A 19,547-nucleotide genomic window follows, 5' to 3' on the forward strand; every position below is an offset into this window, starting at 1 on the left:
AGGAGAGGTGTCCTGGTGGGGACAGAGCCCCAGCACCTTAGAGAGGAGGCCAATCAGATTTCAAGAGGTAATGACCCCACCTTCCTGCCAGGCCAGGCCTGCCTGTGAGGTCAAGGTGAGACCCTAGACCTGCACACCTGTGTAAGGGCTGCGAACTGCTCCAGGCTGGGGGACTGGGCTAATATCACATGGCGTGTCGGTGCCAGGCTGGATCGGAACCTGAAGCCTCTGCCACTACTCAGCACTCTCCTGCCAGGCCAGGCTGTGGCCGTGTCCCCAGAGGTCACCCTCCCCTGCCCCAAGCTTCTGGTATGTGACCGGAGGATAGCAGCAGGGCCAGGGCCCGAGAGGGGCCACTGATGAGTACTTGCTGTGTCCATATGATGTCTGGGGTGTGGGGGCAGGGAAGGGAGCTGAAGGGAGAGTCCTGCCTCCAAGAACCCGAGGAGACAGACCAAGGAGCCAAAGCCATCTAGAGAGCCTGTGGTGGGGACAGCTGGCCCTGAACTGGCCAGGGGGTAGGGGTAGCACCAGGAACCAGGTGCCAACACAGAGGCTGGGTGGGTGGGGAGGGCGGGGGCTGGATCCAGGACTCAACAGGCCACCAGGAGGCTGGGCACAGTGGCTCAAGCCTGTAATCCCAGCACTTTGGGAGGCTGAGGCAGGCAGATCACTTGAGGCCAGGAGTTTGAGACCAGCCTGGCCAACACAGCAAAACCGTCTCTACCAAAAATACAAACATTAGCCAGGCATGGTTGTGCACATCTGTAATCCCACCTACTCGGGAGGCTGAGGCAGGAAAATCGTTTGTACCCAGGAGGCAGAGGTTGCAGTGAGCCAAGGTCGTGCCACTGCACTGCAAACTGGGTGGCAGAGTGAGACCCTGTCTCCAAAAAAAAAAAAAAAAAAAAAAAGTGAGCACCAGGAAGGGCAAGGGAATGGATGGGCTGGGCCAGGAGCCACTGAGCAGCAAGAAGCCTGGTGGGTGCTGCTGAGCTGGAGAAGGAAGGCTGGGCTGCCCTCACCCCAGGAGAAGCCATGGGCTTCTCTCTTCTTCCCAGGGGCCAGGGCAGGACTGACACTTGTCCTCACATGGGGATTAGCCACCACTGGTTGGCCTGGACACAAACACACTCAGCCCAGGGCAGAGGGGGCCACCGGCTTCCCGGAACACAGGGCAGGAGGGAACAACATGAGCCCTGCTGGGCTTTGGCAAGGCCTTTTTTCCAGTCCAGTGAGGCGAAGGGCTTATGGAAGAAATGTCCTACGCAGCCTTCACGACAGGGAGGTGACATCCAGCGGTACTTAGTCACCAGGGGACGGGAAGGGCTTGGCACTGGGGGCTGAGAGAATCCTGCATAGGCCTGTCTGACTGGGCTAAGCCCTGGAGATGATCCAGGGACCCCCAGAGGCTCCTGGAACACAGCCTCCCTACACTCAGCCTGCTTTCTCCAAGGGGACATCCTGCCTCGGCCCGAGACAGGGATTCACCCTGCCCTGGGCTCTAGTGGGGGCTAAGCCCCCTGCAGCTGTAGAGGCATCCCCCTACTAGTGTCTCCGCAAGGCAAGGAGCAGGGGCTCCGGTTTGGGGGTTCTTGCAAGCAAATGGATTTGGCTTTGGATGGCGGTGCCCCAGAATCAGTGCTGGGTTCTGAACACACACCCCAAGGCAGATCCAGAGCCCCAGGCCCCTTCTGCCCCTCCCCTGGGGGGCGTCAGAGCTGTGTGTGCTGCAGGTGGGGAAAGGGATCGGTTTGCTTATCTAGACGTTAAGCAGCAATTGGAAATAACTCCCCTTATTCCATGACCGTTTCTAGAAAGCCCACCTCAGCGTCAGACCGCAAAGCAGAAAACCACAGGAGGGGGAGGCTGTGTGGATGTCCCTCCTCCTCCCCCAGACTCCCCGGGGGCCCGAGTTCCCCACAGAAGTGGTGCTGCCTCCACCTTAGGTAGCTTGAGGCCAGAGCAGTGCGGTGACCGCAGGTGATGGTGGGACAGCCCAGCTCAGCCCTGGCTCCTGTCCCAGTGCAAACAGCTCTGACGGCCCGCAGGTGGAGGAGGATGGGGTGTGAACTCCCACAGAGAACCCCCGAAGCGGATACAGGCGCTCTACCAAGACAGCTTTATTGGACACACTGAGCTCCGCCTGCCTCCCGCGGGGCCATCTTGTCGGCCACGGCCACATCACTTCTGCCTAGACGACTGTCGCTTCCTCCCTTTTCGTCTTTTTATCTTCAGGGACAGCAGACAGGCTGGGCACAAGGTGAAGATCTTATTTTTGATCTGGAATTTACAAGTTTCTCATTTTACTTTCCCATGGGTGGAGCTTGGATAAGGCTTTCTCAGGGGTTGTCTGTAGTCCCTGGTTCTTGGGGACCTGAGACAGAGGGCGACAGGCGCCTTCCTAGCAGGGTAGCAAAAAAGGAGGCCCAGGCCTCTCCCCGGACAGTACCCAGGCAGGCGTGGAGGTGAGGCTGCCAGGCCCAGAGTTCCACCTCTGTAACCCCTCAGACTATTCCTCTGCACCCTGCCCCTCCCTTGGCGGCCGTGCCCCCTCCCTCTGACACCCGGGCACCCACCTCTATGATGTTCAGCTGCTCCACACTGGAGGCCACCCTGAACTCAGGGGCACTCTGGCGGTACAGACCATCTGCAACAACACAGAAGCCGTGCTGTGAGCTGAGGGGCAGCCCAACCTGGCCGACCGGACAGAGGCTGCGACTGTGATGAGGGGAGCTTGGGGGTCCCCAACCCCCATGTATGCCCAGCACTGTGCAGGAGCTGGGTCAGAAAGGAGGGGGCTGAAGCCCTGCAGCCGCCCTCCCCAGGCTCTGCAGCACCCCCAGACCTGCTGACCTTGTGTGTCTTCCGGCTCTGGGCTCTCGATCTTGTCCATGAGGTCATTGGAGCTCCACTTGGTGATGTCCTTGGGGAACATTTCCTCTGTGTCGGACAGGTCCTCTGGAGAGGAGAGAGGGAAACTCAGGTGGGACTGGGAACGGTGGGGAGGCCTGGCTTCCCGAGGTGGGGACGCCCCTGTGTACCCCTGTGTTTGGCTCTGCTCTGACCCTTCTTCAACAGGATGGCCACACAGCCCCACACCTTGGGCTTCTTCCTGACCATTACAAAAAATACTGTAACGTTCCCATAAGAAAAGTCACCATTTATAAAGTGGCATTTAGTATATTCACAATGCCGTGCAACCATCACCACTATCTAATTCCAGAACATCTCACCTCCCTAAATGGGAGCCCCATACCCGGGAGCAGTGAGTCCTCAGTCTTGCCTTCCTTGGCCTCTGGCCACCACCAATCAATTTTCTGTCTCTACAGATTTGTCTATTATGGACATTTCCTATAAGTGGAACCATACACTATGTGGTCTTGTGTCTGGCTTCTTGCACTCAGCATAGGGTTTCTGGGGTTCCTCTATGTTGTAGTGTGTCAGATGCTTCATTCCTTTTCATGGCTGAACCATAGTCCATTGCATAGACACACCCCTTTTGTTTATCCACTCATCAGCTGATGTTCCTGTTTTTTTAAAAAATGCTATATTGACCAGGCGTGGTGGCTCATGCCTGTAATCCTAACTCTGGGAGGCTGAGGTGGGTGGACTGCTTGAGGTCAGGAGTTCAAGACCAGCCTGACCAACATGGTGAAACCCCGTCTCTACTAAAAATACCAAAATTAGCTGGGCGTGGTGGTACGCGCCTGTAGTCCCAGCTACTCAGGAGGCTGAGGCAGGAGAATTACTTGAACCTGGGTGGCGGAGGTTGCAGTGAGCTGAGATGGTGCCGTTGCACTCCAGACTGGGCGACAGAGCAAAACTCTTGTCTCAAAAAAAAAAAAAAGCTACATTTAGACCAGAGGTGGTGGTTCACATCTGTAATCCCAACACTTTGGAAGGCTGAGTCAGGTGGATCACCTGAGGTCAGGAATTCAAGACCAGCCTGGCCAACATGGCAAAACCCCGTCTCTACTAAAAACACAAAAATTAGGCAGGCATGGTGGCATGTGCCTGTAGTCCCAGCTATTCAGGAGGCTGAGGCATGAGAATCACTTGAATCTGGGAGGCAGAGATTGCAATGAGCTGAGATTGCACCACTGCACTTCAGCCTGGGCAACAGAGTGAGACTCCGTCTCAAAAATAAATAAATAATAAATAATAATAAAAAATGCTACATTTACTTTATTCCATCTTCACCATTTTTAAAATTTCTTATATATTTTATTTTTTTGAGATAGGGTCTTGCTTTGATGCCCAGGCTGGAGTGTAGTGGCACAGTCATAGCTTACTGCAGCCTTGACCTCCTGGGCTCAAGTGATCCTCCCATCTCAGCCTCCCGAGTAGCTGGAACTACAGGCATGCGCCATGACACTAGGCTAATTTCTTTATTTTTTTGGCAGAGACGAGGTCTCACTATGTCACCCTAGCTGGTCTTGAACTCCTGGGCTTAAGCAATCCCAAAGTGTTGGGATAACAGGCATGAGCCACCGTACCCAGTTCCTGTTTTGTTAAATTGACAAATAATCATAATTGTACATACTCATGGGGTACACAGTGATGTTTCAATACACCAGTGTATGGTGATCAGATTAGGGTAATTAGCATATCCATCATGTCAAATATTTATCATTTCTTTGTGTTGGGAATGTTCAATTTCCACCTTCCAGTGATTTGAAACTATATATTACTGTGGTTTAAAAAAAATTTTTTATTTTTGGTATTGACAGGGTTTCGCCATGTTGCCCAGGCTGGTCTCAAACTCCTGGGCTCAAGCGATCCACCTGCCTCAGCCTCCCAAAGTGCTGGGATTACAGGTGTGAGCCACTGCGCCTGGCCTAATACATTACTATTAACTCTAGACATCCAGCAGTGTCATAGAACTATAACTCATTCCTCCTATCTAGATATAATTTCATATCCTCTAACAGGTCTCTCCCTGTCCCTCCATAAAAGCACAGCTTCATATGAAGTGCTGCTATGAATGCCGCCTCCAAGACTCCTGCTTCTGCTCCTCTGAGAACTTCTGCCCAGGACCACCAGGCTTGTGGCTGTCTGGCTCTGGCACTCGCCGGCCCTCCTCCAGTCCTGGATAGGCTCCTGGGCCCATTTCCCCAGGACACCGCTGCCCTGGCACTTCCTGCTTTGCTGTCTCTTTTACAGCTTTTTCTATGTTAAATATGTATTTTCCTCTCATCAGGGTCAGAGAGCCACCTGGGAGGGGTGGGACGCCAAGAGGCCCCTCCTCCGTCCTGGGCAAGGCCCCTGGTGCAGAGGCCAGCTCGGGAGTCCCCAGCCACCATTCCAGGTCCTCCAGTCCCAGGGCCAAACCAGGCACCTTTCTTCTGCCTGGACACTGACTCCCCAGGTTCCTTCCGTTGAGGGCAGCTGGCCAGTTAACCAAAATGCCACCTTATGTGGTTCCTGTGCCCATCCAAGCCACAGTGGTGACATGAGATCTGGTGCTACCTGTGTCTACTAAGTGCCTACGGGCTCGCCCCCGTCCCTTTCTAAGCCTCTTTCTTTCACACCTGCTGTGTGAACTTTGGGCTGGCTCAGCCACCGGCTTGCAGAGGGACCCAAGCCCCCAACCCCTACACCTGCTGGCCCCTCCAGCTTCCTGGAGAGGAATGGCTAGGGCACCAAGCAGGCGAGTGCTGTATGCATGCCTCTTCCCGGCACAGGTGGTGCATCTGCTGTATGGTCATGCGCTTATTTTGGGACTAGTGGGAAAATGGGCACTTCACATGTTTTCTGCTTATTGCATTTTCTAAAGTGCCTACATTAGATGTGGTATTAATTTAATCAAGAAGAAATAAGGTAAATACAAAAAATTAGAAAATTAAAAGAAGTTATGCTTCCATGGAAATAAATTCACATACGGAATAAAGCCCTAGTCTGATGGCGTATCCTTATTTGGGGTTTCAAGAGCGCAGTCCTCATCTTCCAGGCCCATAGCACATCCTGATATCAGGTCCTAAGACCCCAGACTCAAGGGAACAAGATGACTTCATCTCATCCTCTGTGCACTGCCCCAAACACCAGGCTGTCCACCTGGGACAGCGCAGGTGTAGGGACCGGATATAGAATAGTAACAGGCAACACCTGCATCAGTCCACACCCATACCCTAAGCCCTTTCAGACCCTTCCCCACCTCGCCCAGGAAGGCCCCAAGGACTGCAGAGCGCTGCCTGCCTACCGTGTGCATCGAAGAACTCGTCATCTGAGCTCTCATCCGAGTCCCTGGCAATACTCTGCATCCTCCACTCCGAGATGCTGTGGCGGGAAGGACTCGCTGGAAGGCAAAACCCCAGAATGACCGCCAACTGGAGAGGAAGGGCTCAGAGGCTGCCCTGAGCCGGCAGAAGGCAGGGAGGGCCACCCACAGGCCTGACAGGCATCACAGAGGCTGCCACAGGAGCCAGGAAGGTTCCGAAGAGAATGAAGTGGGTAAATGAGTGGGGAGCGGCCTAGGCTCATCTCCTGTCCGCCTGGCACAAGGCAGTCGTGTCCCGGGGAGCATGGGTGGGGAAGAGCATGACAGACATAAGCCCAGGACGTGGGGTCAGACAGGCCTGGGTCCACTCCTGGGCCTCTGACCTGAGTGTGACCAAGAGCAAACTCCTGAAATTTGGCCACAGCAGGGCCCAGGCGGGAGATGAGTGAGCCAGGCCTGCCTGCTGGAGAAGCTGGCTCCACCCGGGATGCCTAGGTTGATCCTTTATCTCAGGGTCTGAAGTCTCCTAGGGTCCCCATCAGGAGTGGTGGCCCCTCCACAGCCCAGCCACCTCCACTGGCTCCTATGGGTAGCATTGTCTTCCCTGGGCATGGAGGGGAAGTGTTGGGGAGCCTGCTGGGGCAGGGCCCAGGCTTCCCCGTGTGGGAGGACTAGCCCAGGGCTCTGACTCCCTCTGGGCTTGGTGCCTCAATGTCCATGGGAAAGAACTCTGAGGAGGTGCAGTGATCCAGCAGTGTGTGGGGCTGCCTTGCAGGGAGGGACCTTGAGTGTGGGTGGCAGGTGGCGCAGGGGCTCACCTCCCCGCTTGGACGACCGAGACGACTTGGAGGATGTGGACCACTGTTTCTTGAGGCCGCGCCCCACTAGCGGCTCCCCGTTGCTGCTGCTGGGCTCCGGGGGCTCCCCAGAGGCCTGGTCCGAGGCGGCTTCGTGCTTGACGAGCTCGGTGGCCTCCTCACCATCCTCGTTGAACTGGGCCATCTTGCGGGAAAGCATGAGCTGCGCCTCCTTCTCCAGCTCCCGGATGTTCTCCATGCTCAGCCCATACCACTCGTCCTGCCAGCACCAGGCCTGCCGGTGAGCCCGCACCATCACCCTCCGTAGTCCTGTGCCCCACGGGGATCGGAGAGGGAGAGAGACGAGGGGAGGGAGGTCAGCGCAGGAACCTGCATGGAGGTGTGGGGCCCAGACAGGGGCTTTGGGAGGCTGCACCCATGTTGCAGGTCAAACTAAAGTCACTGCCTGTATGTGCCTCAGTTTCCCCATTTGTAAAATAAGGGGACTGGCTCACAGATAGTCTCACAAGCTCATAGTGGTTCTATAATTAGAGTGGAGGGGCCTCCCAAGGCAATGTGTCCGGTCAGAAGCCACAGTTGGAAGGGCGCAGTGGCTCATGCCTGTAATCCCAACACTTTGGGAGGATTAAGTGGGAGGACAGCTTGAGTCCAAGGGTTTGATATCAGCCTGGGCAACGAAACAAGACCCTGTCTCTGTAAAAAAAAAATTAAAAAGAAATTAGCCGGGCATGCTGGTGTGCGCTTGTAGTCCCAGCTACTCTAGAGGCCGAGGTGGGAGGATCACTTGAGCCCAGGGGTTTAATCCTGCAGTGAGCTATGATTGTGCCACTGCACTCCACCCTGGGTGACAGAGTGGGACCCTGTCTCTAAGGAGATCAAGAAATAAGACACACAGTTAATTTTCTGGGAGATTCCTGCACAGGGGAGGTAGAATAGGACTTCCTGAGAGTCTCCTGTCTCAGTGTCTGCTATATTTTTCCTGTTAAATTTCCCATGGAAAATCAAGTTCAAGTTCAAACTGGGTTGGTTCTCCTTTTCTTTTGTTTTTTTTTAAAAAAGCTTTTAGTAGAATATATTATGTATGTGAGATATATAAGAATATATTATATATAAATTAAGATATAGAATAAAGTAAAGAATATATACCTTTTAAAGTATAAAAAACAATTAAAGGGCCAGGCATGGTAGCTCACATCTGTAATCCCAGCACTTTGGGAGGCTGAGGTGAGAGGATGGCTTGAGGCCAGGAGCTTCAGACCAGCCTGGGCAACACAGGGAGATCCCCCATCTCTACCAAGAAAGACGAAAAAAAAATTAGCCAGGCATGGTGGTGTGTGTCTGTGGTCCCAGCTACTTGGGAGGTGGAGGTGGGGGGATCGCTTGAGCCCAGGAGTTTAAGGCTACAGCGAGCCATGATCATGCCACTGCACTCCAGCCTGGGTGACAGAGTAAGACCCTGTCTCAAAATAGTAATAACAATAATAATAGAATTATAAAGACTAAAAGCAGACTGGGGGTTGCCTTGGGCCAGGGTGGGATGGTGATGACAGTGAAATGGGAACAAAGGACCTTCTGGGGTGATGAATGCTCTGAAGTTGTGCCCAGCTGTGAATATACTAAAACTTACCAAACTGTTATCTTACAATGAGTGAATCATATGGTATCTAAAATTATGCCTCAATAAAGCTGTTTAAAAAACATTAAAAAGCAATGAGACATCCACATCCACAGCCCCGGCGAAGAAACACACCATCACCAGCAACAGGGAGCCCTCCACTCGCCCGGCCCCTGACAGTTGGCCCCGAATTTTGCTTGTCATGCGCTTTGCCTTCTGGTCTCAGCACACAGATGTGTTTTCCTGCACACTGTATCAGGCCGGTGTGGCTGTTGCTGAATTTCGCATCTATGTGTCACGCTGTATTTTTCTGCCACTTGCTTCTCTGGGTGAGTTTTGTCCATGGATGCGCGCGTGGGGGCTTTGGCTCATCAAGCTGGGACTGTGTGGCATCCGTGTGCGTGTGAAATGCCACATTTCATTGATTCCTTTTCCTGCCAATGGGCCTTTGCCTAATTTACATTGTTTCTCCATTTTGCTTTCACAAACCTGGTGCTCTGAACATTCCAGAACAGGCATGGGGATTTCTCCAGGAGACAAACCCGGGAGAAGCAATCTCAGGGCATGTACCCCTGCCTCCTCTAGAGCATGCTGAGCGGCTTTGCAAGCAGTTGGGCCAGGCCAGGCTCCCAGGCTGGTCTCCTGTGTACCCTCTTTTCCTGCCTCCTCACTTCCCACCTCTGGCTTTGCTGAGCCTTCCTTTCTAAATCCCATCCATTCTTAAAAACCTCTCTGTGGGATGGAGTCCTGTGTCCCCTGCCCAAGCCCCAGGGGTGGCCTCAGGTGTGGCACACTGAAGAGCCTTGGTTTCCTTTTCTGGGACTGTCTGCTGGCCTCACAGGGCTGCCAGGAAGGGCCACATCCCTTGCTCTACCCTATATAGGGAAATGCCTCCTCCTGGGGTGACCGGAAGGGCTTGGACATGTACTACATCTGGGGCCAGGCAGTAATGAGGACAGCTGAGAGCTGTCCCAACCCCCAGGAGTTGCCTCCTCAAGGCCCCCAAGAAGCCCAGCGTAGCTCACATGAGTTCACGAGATCATCCCCGTGATATTACAAGACTAGTACTCACAGTTGTCATCAAGCTCCACCTATGTGCCACACCCCATCTTCGGTTCTGAACCCACGGTCTCGGCCCACAACAGTCCGATAGGATCGGTGTCATTACACCCATTTTACAGAAGAGAAAAGCAAAGCTCAGTGAGGCTGAGAGACCATAGAGCCACTACGTGGGAGTCAGGCCTGGACTCTAAAGTTGTCTTCTTTCTTCCCACCAGCCACAAGCTCCTGCTTTCTGAGGGGAGAACTGACTTTCAGGGAGCTGGGGAGTCTCTGCAGCTTGGCCAGGATCTCAGCTGCTGGGTAGGGCTGGGGAGGGCCAAGTGGACCCACAGAGCCAGAGTGCCAGGAGCTGCAGCCTTAGTAGGTCTGCTGGGTGTCCTGTGCAGGGCTGAACCTAGAGAAGCCTTGAGGAGAGGGTGGGACGAGTCACCAGCGCTGATGTGTTCAGGTTCCTGGAGGTCGAGAAGGGTGGTAGGGGGATGCCCTGCCCAGGATCGGGGAGCCCCTCCCAGTCCTGCCCACATGCTCCTCCACTCCTCATATTCCCTGGGAAGTGAGAACCACCATTCCCATTTTGGGACTTCAGCACTGGGGTTGCAGGTCCCAGTCTGTCAGCCCTGGGTAATGGAGAGAGGCAGGTTTGGGCCAATCTAAGCTCCCATGGGGTTAGAGAGATGGATTGCGGGAATGCATCCCTCTCAATGGATGGGACAGCTTCCTTCTCTTCCTGCCACCTCTCCCAGCTGCTGATTGACACCGCAACAGCCCTTCTGGAAAAAGAATGGTGGACAATGTGTCTGAGTGTTCTGCCCTGGGGATGGAGGTGGTGACACCAACACACCCGCCAAGGCCCTGTCCACGTCTCCGCTTCTCCAAGTGGAAGACCGCGTCCTTGGACCCCAACCCTTTCGGGTACACATCCACCCTTCCCTTGGGGTCACAGCCCCAACACTGAACATGGCTGTCTAGTGAGACACCTCCCTTACGGATGCTAAGAACAGGAGGATGTTAATTCAGGACAAGTGTGGCTGGGATGGGAGGCAGATCTAGTTCAGCCCCAGTGTTGGGTCTCTGCTTCCTCCTGCATAGTGGAGTGACAATGCCTACCCTCATGGGTTATCATAAGCCTACGTGACAAGCGTGATATATACTGTCAACAGTGTGGCTCTGTTCAATCTTAAATAAAGTCACCCTTGCTCCTGGCATCACAAGGTGTCTGGCTGGGGTGCCTTTTGGGTCATGGGCCTCAGGGACTGCAACCAGCTCTTGGAATGACGTCATGCTATGACCTCGGCAGAGGGGGGTTTAGGGCTCTAGGTGAGGAAATGGCACTCACTGCACCAGGACCCCCAGGCCATCTGCTGTCTACCTGTTCCATGGGCACCTACTCTGGCTAGGCTGGTGTGGGTGTGAAGGCCACTATGATGTCTGAGACACCCTGCTCCTGGGAGCTTCCAGCCCAATGAGGAAGGCTGAGCTGTGGCCCTGGGTTCTGGGCCTCCTAGAGTAGAGGAAACAAAGGCCTGGGAGCCCAGAGGCCCAGATGAGCAGCAGGAAACCTGTCCCCAGGGGCTACTCAGACCTGTGGAATGTGGGCTACTCTTTATCAAATGCAAACCAGGTCAGGAATGTCTGGGGGCACTGCCTAGGGCTTCTTCATCCAACAACACACACTGCTTGTCTCTGCAGGTGCTCAGTAAGTATTCATGGATGTTCAAGATAACCCATGGTTGGGGGGTAGTGGGGAAGCTGGACATGGGCTTTGGTGTCACCTTCCCAGAACAAAACAGAAACGCAGACTCCCAAGCAGACATGCAAAGAGAGGAGGCAGACAGGCAGGTGACAGGAGAAAGAGGGGTTGGGTAGCCCGGCCACTGCCTACCCGGCATGGGTGTGCTCACCGGTGTCGTGGATGAACCTCTCGATCTTGGACTGCATGCCCCAGTAGCGGAACTCCACCTTGCAGAGCTTGTATGCACACATGATGGGGAAGACCTGCTTCTTGTACTCCTCGATCCAGTTCTCGGACAGGGGCCCCCGCTGGGTCTTGGTTGACTGGAACAGCTTGGGGTCCTCTTCTGTCTTATACTCGTTGTGGGGCACAGGGTCTTTGACAATGTCGATGAAGTCTGTGGGGAAACCCTTAGAGTGGCCACTTCTGCCCTGACCTCAACCCCCACCCACATCTCTCCATGTTCCTCCACCCCCAAATCCTCCCAGGACTCTGGGCCTTGCCCTGCCAGAGGGACCCTGGGAGTGAGGATCATGTTCTGGGCAGCTCTGACCTCAAAATCCCTGACAGTGGGGCCTGCAGTTTCCTTGGTGCATTCATTCATTCAGATAGGGGTCTTGCTATGTTGCCCAAGCTCAAGCACTCCTCCCACCTCAGCCTCTCAAAGTGCTGAGAGAGGTATGAGCCAACGCGCCTGGCCCCTTGTTGCCTTTTCAAGTCATTTCAGCAAAACCCATGTTCTGAGTGCACCCTACCTCTTGGCAAAGCAGATAAATAAGGCAATGAGGAAACACTGGGGAGATGAATTTCCATGAAGAATACGGGGTGGGAGGAACAGAAGAGAAGGCTAGGAAAAGCTTCCCACAAAGATGGTGTTTCAGCCAGAGGGGTGGAATCAAGAGGTCAAGAATGTCCCAGCAGCACCGGCCCTTGAACAAGAGGTGGGGGGTTCTGGGGAAGGAACCACCAGGGTGTCTGCGTGGGGAGAAGGATGGCAGCAGTCACAGAGCAATGGGGATGCCCTGGACATGTGGGCCATTCCTCTCCAAGCTAGGAGCCCGGACAGTGCCCTGAGAGCCAAGTGGACCCAGGTATAGATCTCAGGCTGAGAGGGATGCAGGCAGGCTGGCCTGTTGGAAAAGCCTTCCTGGACAGAGACCGGAAGAGATGTCTGAAGAGGCCTACAGGGGGTGTCTGGCCAAGCTTGCTCCGGGCTGGGCCTGAGAGCAGGGGCAGATGCCACAGAGGTAGGAGTGCAGAAAACAGGGCTAGGGGCTGACAGGACCTGGTGAGGGTGACAAGAAGAGGGGTGATGGCTCTGGGCAGGATGTAGGCCAGGCCACTTATGATCACAGGCTTCCCCTCCACAGGGGCATCTCAGAGCCCTCCTGTGTGCTCACTCCCGAGGCACATGTGTTTTGGACAGAACTGGGGCACTCACTGGGTGAGAAAGAGCCCCAGTAAAGGGTTGTGGCTCACAGAATCCCTTTTTATGGTTGGTTCTGCTCTAGCCAGGCCCTTGGCTGCCTCATTTTGTCCAATGTGTGGGCCCCTCTGTATCCAGGCTGCAGACTGCAGACACAGATATCAGCTCCACCAAAACCAGCAGGGTCAGGAGCAAGTCTGAGGAACACAGAATGCCAGGAGGGATGAGCGCTCTTCCCGGAGCAGACCATATGCCCTGCCCATGTGGGCCGGCAAAGACCCTGCACAGGAAATGTCACAGAGACTTAGGACCCATGGCAGCTGGCCTCGGAGGGAGCCTGCCGAGCTCTGGCAGTGTCAGGGCTGCCTGCTATGGGAAGAGGTATGTACACTCCAACCCCAATTCCTACGCTGAAGTACTGAACCCAGTGCCTCAGAATGTGATCTTATCTAGAGATAAGGTTTTCAAAGAGGTAATCAAGTTAAAAGTAAGGCCATTAAGGTGGGCCCTAATCCAGTATGACTGGTGTTCTTATAAGAAGAGGAGACAAAGAGGCAGACAGACACAGAGGGGAGTGACAATGTGACGAATGAGGCAGAAATTGGAGGGATGCTTCTACAAGTCAAGGAGCACCAAGGACTGCCGGCAAGCACAGACACTGAAGGGGCCTGAACAGAGTCTTCCCCAGGAGGAAGAACCCACCACCCTGTGATCTCAGACTTCTGGCCTCCAGAGCCCCAAGAGAATAACTGCGTGTTGTGCAAGCCACTCATGCTATGATGCTTTGTTACGCAGACCCAGGAAATCCCAGCAGAGGTGGGGGTTGGGCCTGGAGCAGCTCCTGGGGCATGGACACCCACCCCCAACCCGGCATGCCCTGCCTGAGATGCCTCCACGGTGACTTGGGCCTTGTACCCAGAGGCTGCAGGAGGGTGGCTGCTGAGCTGCACTGGCCCACATATGTGTTTTGTTTGACTGGCATACATTTATTTACAAAGATTTTTAATTGGTTGCTAACATTTAGTATTGGGAGATTTCTCATGAACATCCTTATCGCTGGCTTCTCTTGAAAATGAAGATTTAACAAATGGGGCCCATCTCCTGCATGTCACTGTTTCACGTCGTCTGGAGGTGGTGGGTAGGGCACCCACCATCAAGAGGACATAGACCCCATTATGTGCCGGGGGCACTTGTGCATGGCTGTCAGCTAGAGATGGATGCCCGAGCACATATGTACTTCTGGGGAGTAGGGATCCCTCAAAGGGATGGAGGGAAGCGGCTCTGGGTGGAAAAGGCACTTGGACTTGGTGTATGTATCAGGAGAATGGGGCTGAGGAGGCCTGTCCTGCCTCCCCCATGGGCCCCATGCTTGCTCCAACTCTGACCTGCCTGCCCAGGACAGGGCCAGGTCTGGAGTCTACCAGGTGTGGGGAAAAGGGGCAGGACAAGAGGGGCCTGTGGGTAGGAAACCCAGAGTACAGCCCTGTGGGGCTCTGCCCTTCCTGGTTACCGATTGTCAGCTGGTTCTTTTCCACAGGAGAGAGGTTGAACACGTCGGGGTTTTCTCCAGCATCAGTTTTATAAAAGGTTTCAATGTCGATGGAGAATTTCTCCACGAAAGGGCAGGTGAACCTGTGCGGGAAGGAAAGCACCCATCAGGACCTGTCCTTGGAGAGGCCCAGTGTGGCTGGCCAGGGCCTGTTGACCCACTGGGTAGAAGTGGAGCTGGTGATTGGGCATGGAAGGAGGGTGGAGGGTAGCCGCGACTTGCCTGCCCTGTCCACCTCTTGGATCGCCACTTTGTCCCAAGAACAGCCAGGATGGGGGCAGGGAAGGATTTAGGGGGAGCAGAAGACAGTGTATCCTCAGTGGCTTCTAGAAGCCCCATGTCCAATGTCCACAGCATGGCAGGAAGACAGGCACAGCTATGGCAGCATACTGCCAAGCAGGAGGAAGCTGGGGTGCTCCATGGGGCATGCCACCTCTAGTTCCCAAGAAGCCAGCTCTGACAATGGGGGAATAGCCTCTCTCTAGGCTGGAAATGAGCTTAGAGGGGAAAGTACTACTGGGAAGAGGAACAAGCTCCGTGGATCCCTCAGCAAGCTCTGGGTGCCCACCAGTGTGGGGAAGGGAGCCCCAGGAGATTTGTGGGGACCCCACCTGCTCAGCAGCAGGCAGCTGGTGGGACCAGCCCCCATCTATTCAACTCAGCAGTGATGAGCTACATACTGCAGGGCACAGAGTGAAGAACCCTCTGCCAGGGGATCCCAAGGACAGCCCTGCTCAGCACGGGATGTGGGACAACACTGTCACAGCAGCTGAAGGTCTCAGAGTTGGAAGGGACCTCTGGGTCATCTTTTCTACCCTGAGTTTCTTTCCAGCAGGCTGTCTCAGCCTTCTTAGGGAGGCTGAAGTGGGTTTATATTCCCTGCATCTTCTGGGATGGCAAAGGAGTCTCCAACAGCCCTCGCTTGACTCACGCCTTCATGGCCTCCACACGTGGGCAGTCAGGAGGCATCTAGGGGTGTATCCTTCCCTCTCTTGCCTGTGCCTGCCCTGGGTGACCTTCGGGGCACCTGTATGGAACAAAGCCTGGGTTCCCTGGGGTTCTGGGTTGTTGATTCCATCCCGTGGATCTATGCCACAAGATTGCTTCCCGCCAGATGGCATGTGGAGGTGGGAGACACATGGAGGCCAAAGCAGGCGCACCTGGTTCGGGTGTAGGGGTAGGCATTCCAAGATTCCTCCACCACCCGCAGGGCTGCCTTGGGCAGGATGGAGCGGAACCAGCTGGGAATGTGCATGCCCACATGATACACCTTGTGTGTGTACTGCCCAGAGCCGCCTGGGCCATCTGTATACGGCCGGTTCTCCAGGATCTCCACGCCGCTGCCTTCGCCATATGTCTCGTTACGGCTCTTCTTCTGTGGGGACAAAAGCACCTGCAATGTGTGTGGGGCCAGAGCACTCTTCAGGAGGGAAGGGGCACAGGAGACTGGGCCCAGGGGTGTGGAAAGGGAGGAGGGGCTTTGGTCAACGAGGCTGGCTCCTCCTGTGTCACTTCCAGACCCCCAAATCTATATGCCAGGGCTTGTGCAAGAGGCTGAAGGGGCCACAGACTCCCTCTCCCAGACCTAGTGCTGTACACACAAGTTCTATATTCTGACTCCCACTGTCCCAGGACTAAAAGCATTCCCAAGATCAGGAACAAGACAAGGATGCCCACTTACTTGCTTCTCCTCAATATTGTGCTAGAAGTTCTAGCTAGAGCAATTAGACAAAAAAAAGAAATAATAAGAGGCAACTGGGCACATTGGCTCACGCCTATAATCCCAGCACTTTGGGAGGCTGAGGTGGGCAGATCACTTGAGGTCAGGAGTTTGAGACCAGCCTGGGCAACATGGTGAAACCTTGTCTCTACTAAAAATAGAAAAATTAGCCAGGCATGTGGCACATGCCTGTAGCCCCAGCTACTCAAAGGCTGAGACAGGAGAATCGCTTGAACCCGGGAGGCAGAGGTTGCAGTGAGCTGAGATCACACCTCTGCACTCCAACCTTGGTGACAAAGTGAGACTCTGTCTCAAAAAACAAGCAAAACAAAACAAACAAAAAGAATAAGAGGCATCCAAATTGGAAAGATAGAAGTAAAACTATTTCAATTTCCTGATGCCATAATCTTATATATGGAAAATGCTAAACAATCTCCACCAAGGCCTGTTAGACCTAATAAATAAATTCAACAAAGTTGCAGAATACAAAATGACACATAGAAATGAACAATGTCAAAGAAAATTAAGAAAGAATTCCATTTATAATAGCCTCCGAAAGAATAAATACCTAGGAATATATTCAACCAAAGAGGTGAAAGACCTGTGCACTTAAAACTACAAAATGTTGCTGAAAGAAATTAAAGTCCTAAATAAATGGAAAGGCATCCCATGTTGATGGATTGGAAGATTTAATATCATTAAGATGGCGACACTGCCCCAAACAACCTACAGATATAATGCGATCTTTATCAAAATCCCAGCAGCCTTATTTGTAGAAATGGAACAGCTGATCCTAAAATTCATATGGAATTACAGAAGACCCCGAAGAGCCAAAACAATCTTGAAAACAAAACGAAACCAAGTTGGAGGACTCACACTTCCCTATATCAAACCTTACTACAAAACTACAGTAATCGAAAAAGTGTAGCACTGGCATAGGATAGACAAATAGATCAACAGACAGACAGACAGATAGACAGAATATAATTGACAGTCTAGAAATAAACCATATATCTATGATCAATTAATTTTTGAGAAGGGTGCCAAGACCATCCAATGTGGAAATAATAGTCTTTAAAAAATGGTGATGGGACAATTGAATAACAACATGTAAAAGAATGAAGCTGGACCCTATCTCACAGCAGATACAAAAACTCGAAATGAATCAAAGATTTACAAATAAGAACTAAAACTATAAAACTATAAGATGCTTGAGAAATAGTAGTTAAAAAAAGAAATAAAATCACAAAATGATAAAACAGAAGAAAACTGGGGCAAACAAGGTCATCTTTATGACCTTGGATTTGGCAATGCTTTCTTAAATATGACACCAAAAGCACAAGCAACAAAAGAAAAAATAGATGAACTGGTCTTAATTGAAATTAAAAACCTTAGTGTATCAAAGAGCACTATGAAGAGAGGAAAAGACAACCCGCCAAATGGGAGAAGACATTTGCATACCATGTATCTGATAAGGGACTTGTATCCAGAATATATAAAGAACTCCTACAACTCAACAACAAAACAAACAACACAATTCAAACATGAGCAAAGGACTTGAATAGCCATTTCTCCAAAGAAGATATACGAATGGCCAATAAGCACATGAAAAGATGTTCAACATCACTATTCATTAGGAAAATGCAAATCAAAACCACAATGAGGGCCGAGTGTGGTGGCTGATGCCTGTAATCCCAGCAATCTGGGAGGCCAAGGCAGGCAGATCACTTGAGGCCAGGAGTTAGAGACCAGCCTGGCCAACATGGTAAAACTCCATCTCTACTGAAAATACAAAAAGTAGCTGGGGCGTGGTGGCACACACCTGTAATCCCAGCTACTCAGGAGGCTGAGGTAGAAGAATTATTGAACCCAGGAGGCAGAGGTTGCAGTGAGCCAAGATCGCGCCACTGCAGTCCAGCCTGGGTGACAGAGCAAGATTCTGTCTCTCTTTTTTTGTTTTTGATATGGAGTCTTGCTCTGTCACCAGGCTGGAGTGCAGTGGCATGATCTTGGCTCACTGCAATCTCCACCTCCTGGGTTCAAGCGGTTCTCCTGCCTCAGCCTCCCGAATAGCTGGGACTATAGGTGCCCGCCACCACATCCAGCTAATTTTTTGTATTTTTAGTAGAGATGGGGTTTTACCATGTTGGCCAGGATGGTCTTGACCTCTTGACCTCATGATCTGCTCGCCTCGGCCTAAGACTCCGTCTCAAAAACAAACAAAAAACACAATGAGATAGCACCTCACACCCATTAAGGTGGCTAGTATTCAAAAAAAAAAACCTGGAAAAAAGAATCAATGCTGGTTGGCATGTGGAGAAACTGGAACCCTATTGGTGGGAATATAAAATGGTGGGAATGTAAAACTGTTGAAAATAGTTTAGTAGGCCAGGTGCAGTAGCTCACGCCTGTAAGCCTAGCACTTTGGGAGGCTGAGGTGGCTGGATCATGAAGTCAGGAGTTCGAGACCAGCCTGGCCAGCATGGTGAAACCCCGTCTCTACTAAAAAAATACAAAAATTAGCCGGGCATGGTGGTGTGTGCCTGTAGTCCCAGCTACTCAGGAGGCTGAGGCAGCAGAATCACTTGAACCATGGAGGCGGAGGTTGCAGTAAGCTGAGATTGCGCCACTGCACTCCAGCCTGGGCGATAGAGTGAGACTCCATCTCAAAAAAAAAAAAAGAAAAAAAAGAAAAGATAAGAGTTTAGCAGGGCAGGCATGGTGGCTCACTCCTGTAATCCCAGCACTTTGGGAGGCTGAGGCAGGTGGATCACTTGAAGTTGGGAGTTCAACACCAGTCTGGCCAACATGGTGAAACACCGTCTCTACTAAAAAAATACAAAAATTAGTCGTGTGTGGTGGCACATGCCTGTAATCCCAGCTATTTGGGAGGCTGAGGCAGGAGAATTGCTTGAACCCAGGAGGCAGAGGTCGCAGTGAGCCGAGATTGTGCCACTGCACTCTAGCCTGGGTGACAGTGAGACTCCGTCTCAAAAAAAAAAAAAAAAAAATTTTAGCACTTTCTCAAAAAGTTAAACATAGCATTACCATATGACCAGCAATTCCACTTCTGGGTATGCACCCAAAATAACTGAAAACAGGGACTTGAACAGATACTTGTACACCAAGCCTTCAGACGACTCCAGCCCTACCAGCTGCTGCCATGTATTCACAGAAAAACCTGTATACCAGTGTTCATTGCAGTATTATTCACAATAGTCAAAAGCTGTAAACAACTCAAACGTCCATCAACAGATGAATGAATAAAATGTGGTCTATCCATACAATAATAGACTATTATTCAGTCACAAATAGGAATGAAGTAATGCTACATACCACAACATGGATGAACCTTGAAAAGATTCTATTAAGTGAAACAAGCCAGACACAAAAGACCACATATCC

The 19,547-nt window shown here is 52.4% G+C and overlaps 1 protein-coding gene across 27 annotated transcripts in view; it reads right to left on the reverse strand.

Moving 5' to 3' along the window:
* The window catches only part of PITPNM2 (phosphatidylinositol transfer protein membrane associated 2), a 167,983-nt gene that overhangs the window by 14,704 nt on the left and 133,732 nt on the right, over positions 1-19,547 (reverse strand). For 11 of the 27 annotated variants that reach the window (XM_054441871.2, XM_054441866.2, XM_054441878.2 and 8 more), the window contains 7 exons: positions 15,583-15,797; positions 14,384-14,505; positions 11,617-11,844; positions 7,039-7,347; positions 6,203-6,298; positions 2,857-2,961; positions 2,580-2,650 (listed from right to left, as the gene is read on the reverse strand). In XM_054441871.2, coding sequence (XP_054297846.1) covers positions 2,580-2,650; positions 2,857-2,961; positions 6,203-6,298; positions 7,039-7,347; positions 11,617-11,844; positions 14,384-14,505; positions 15,583-15,797 — 1,146 coding nt within the window. Of the gene's footprint in view, positions 1-2,107; positions 2,284-2,579; positions 2,651-2,856; positions 2,962-6,202; positions 6,299-7,038; positions 7,348-11,616; positions 11,845-14,383; positions 14,506-15,582; positions 15,816-19,547 lie in introns of those variants that run through there. The other 16 variants (XM_063647165.1, XM_063647164.1, XM_063647166.1 and 13 more) reach the window with 4 other exon arrangements.

Source organism: Pongo pygmaeus, chromosome 10, assembly GCF_028885625.2.
Source record: "Pongo pygmaeus isolate AG05252 chromosome 10, NHGRI_mPonPyg2-v2.0_pri, whole genome shotgun sequence".
NCBI classification, from domain to species: Eukaryota; Metazoa; Chordata; class Mammalia; order Primates; family Hominidae; genus Pongo; species Pongo pygmaeus.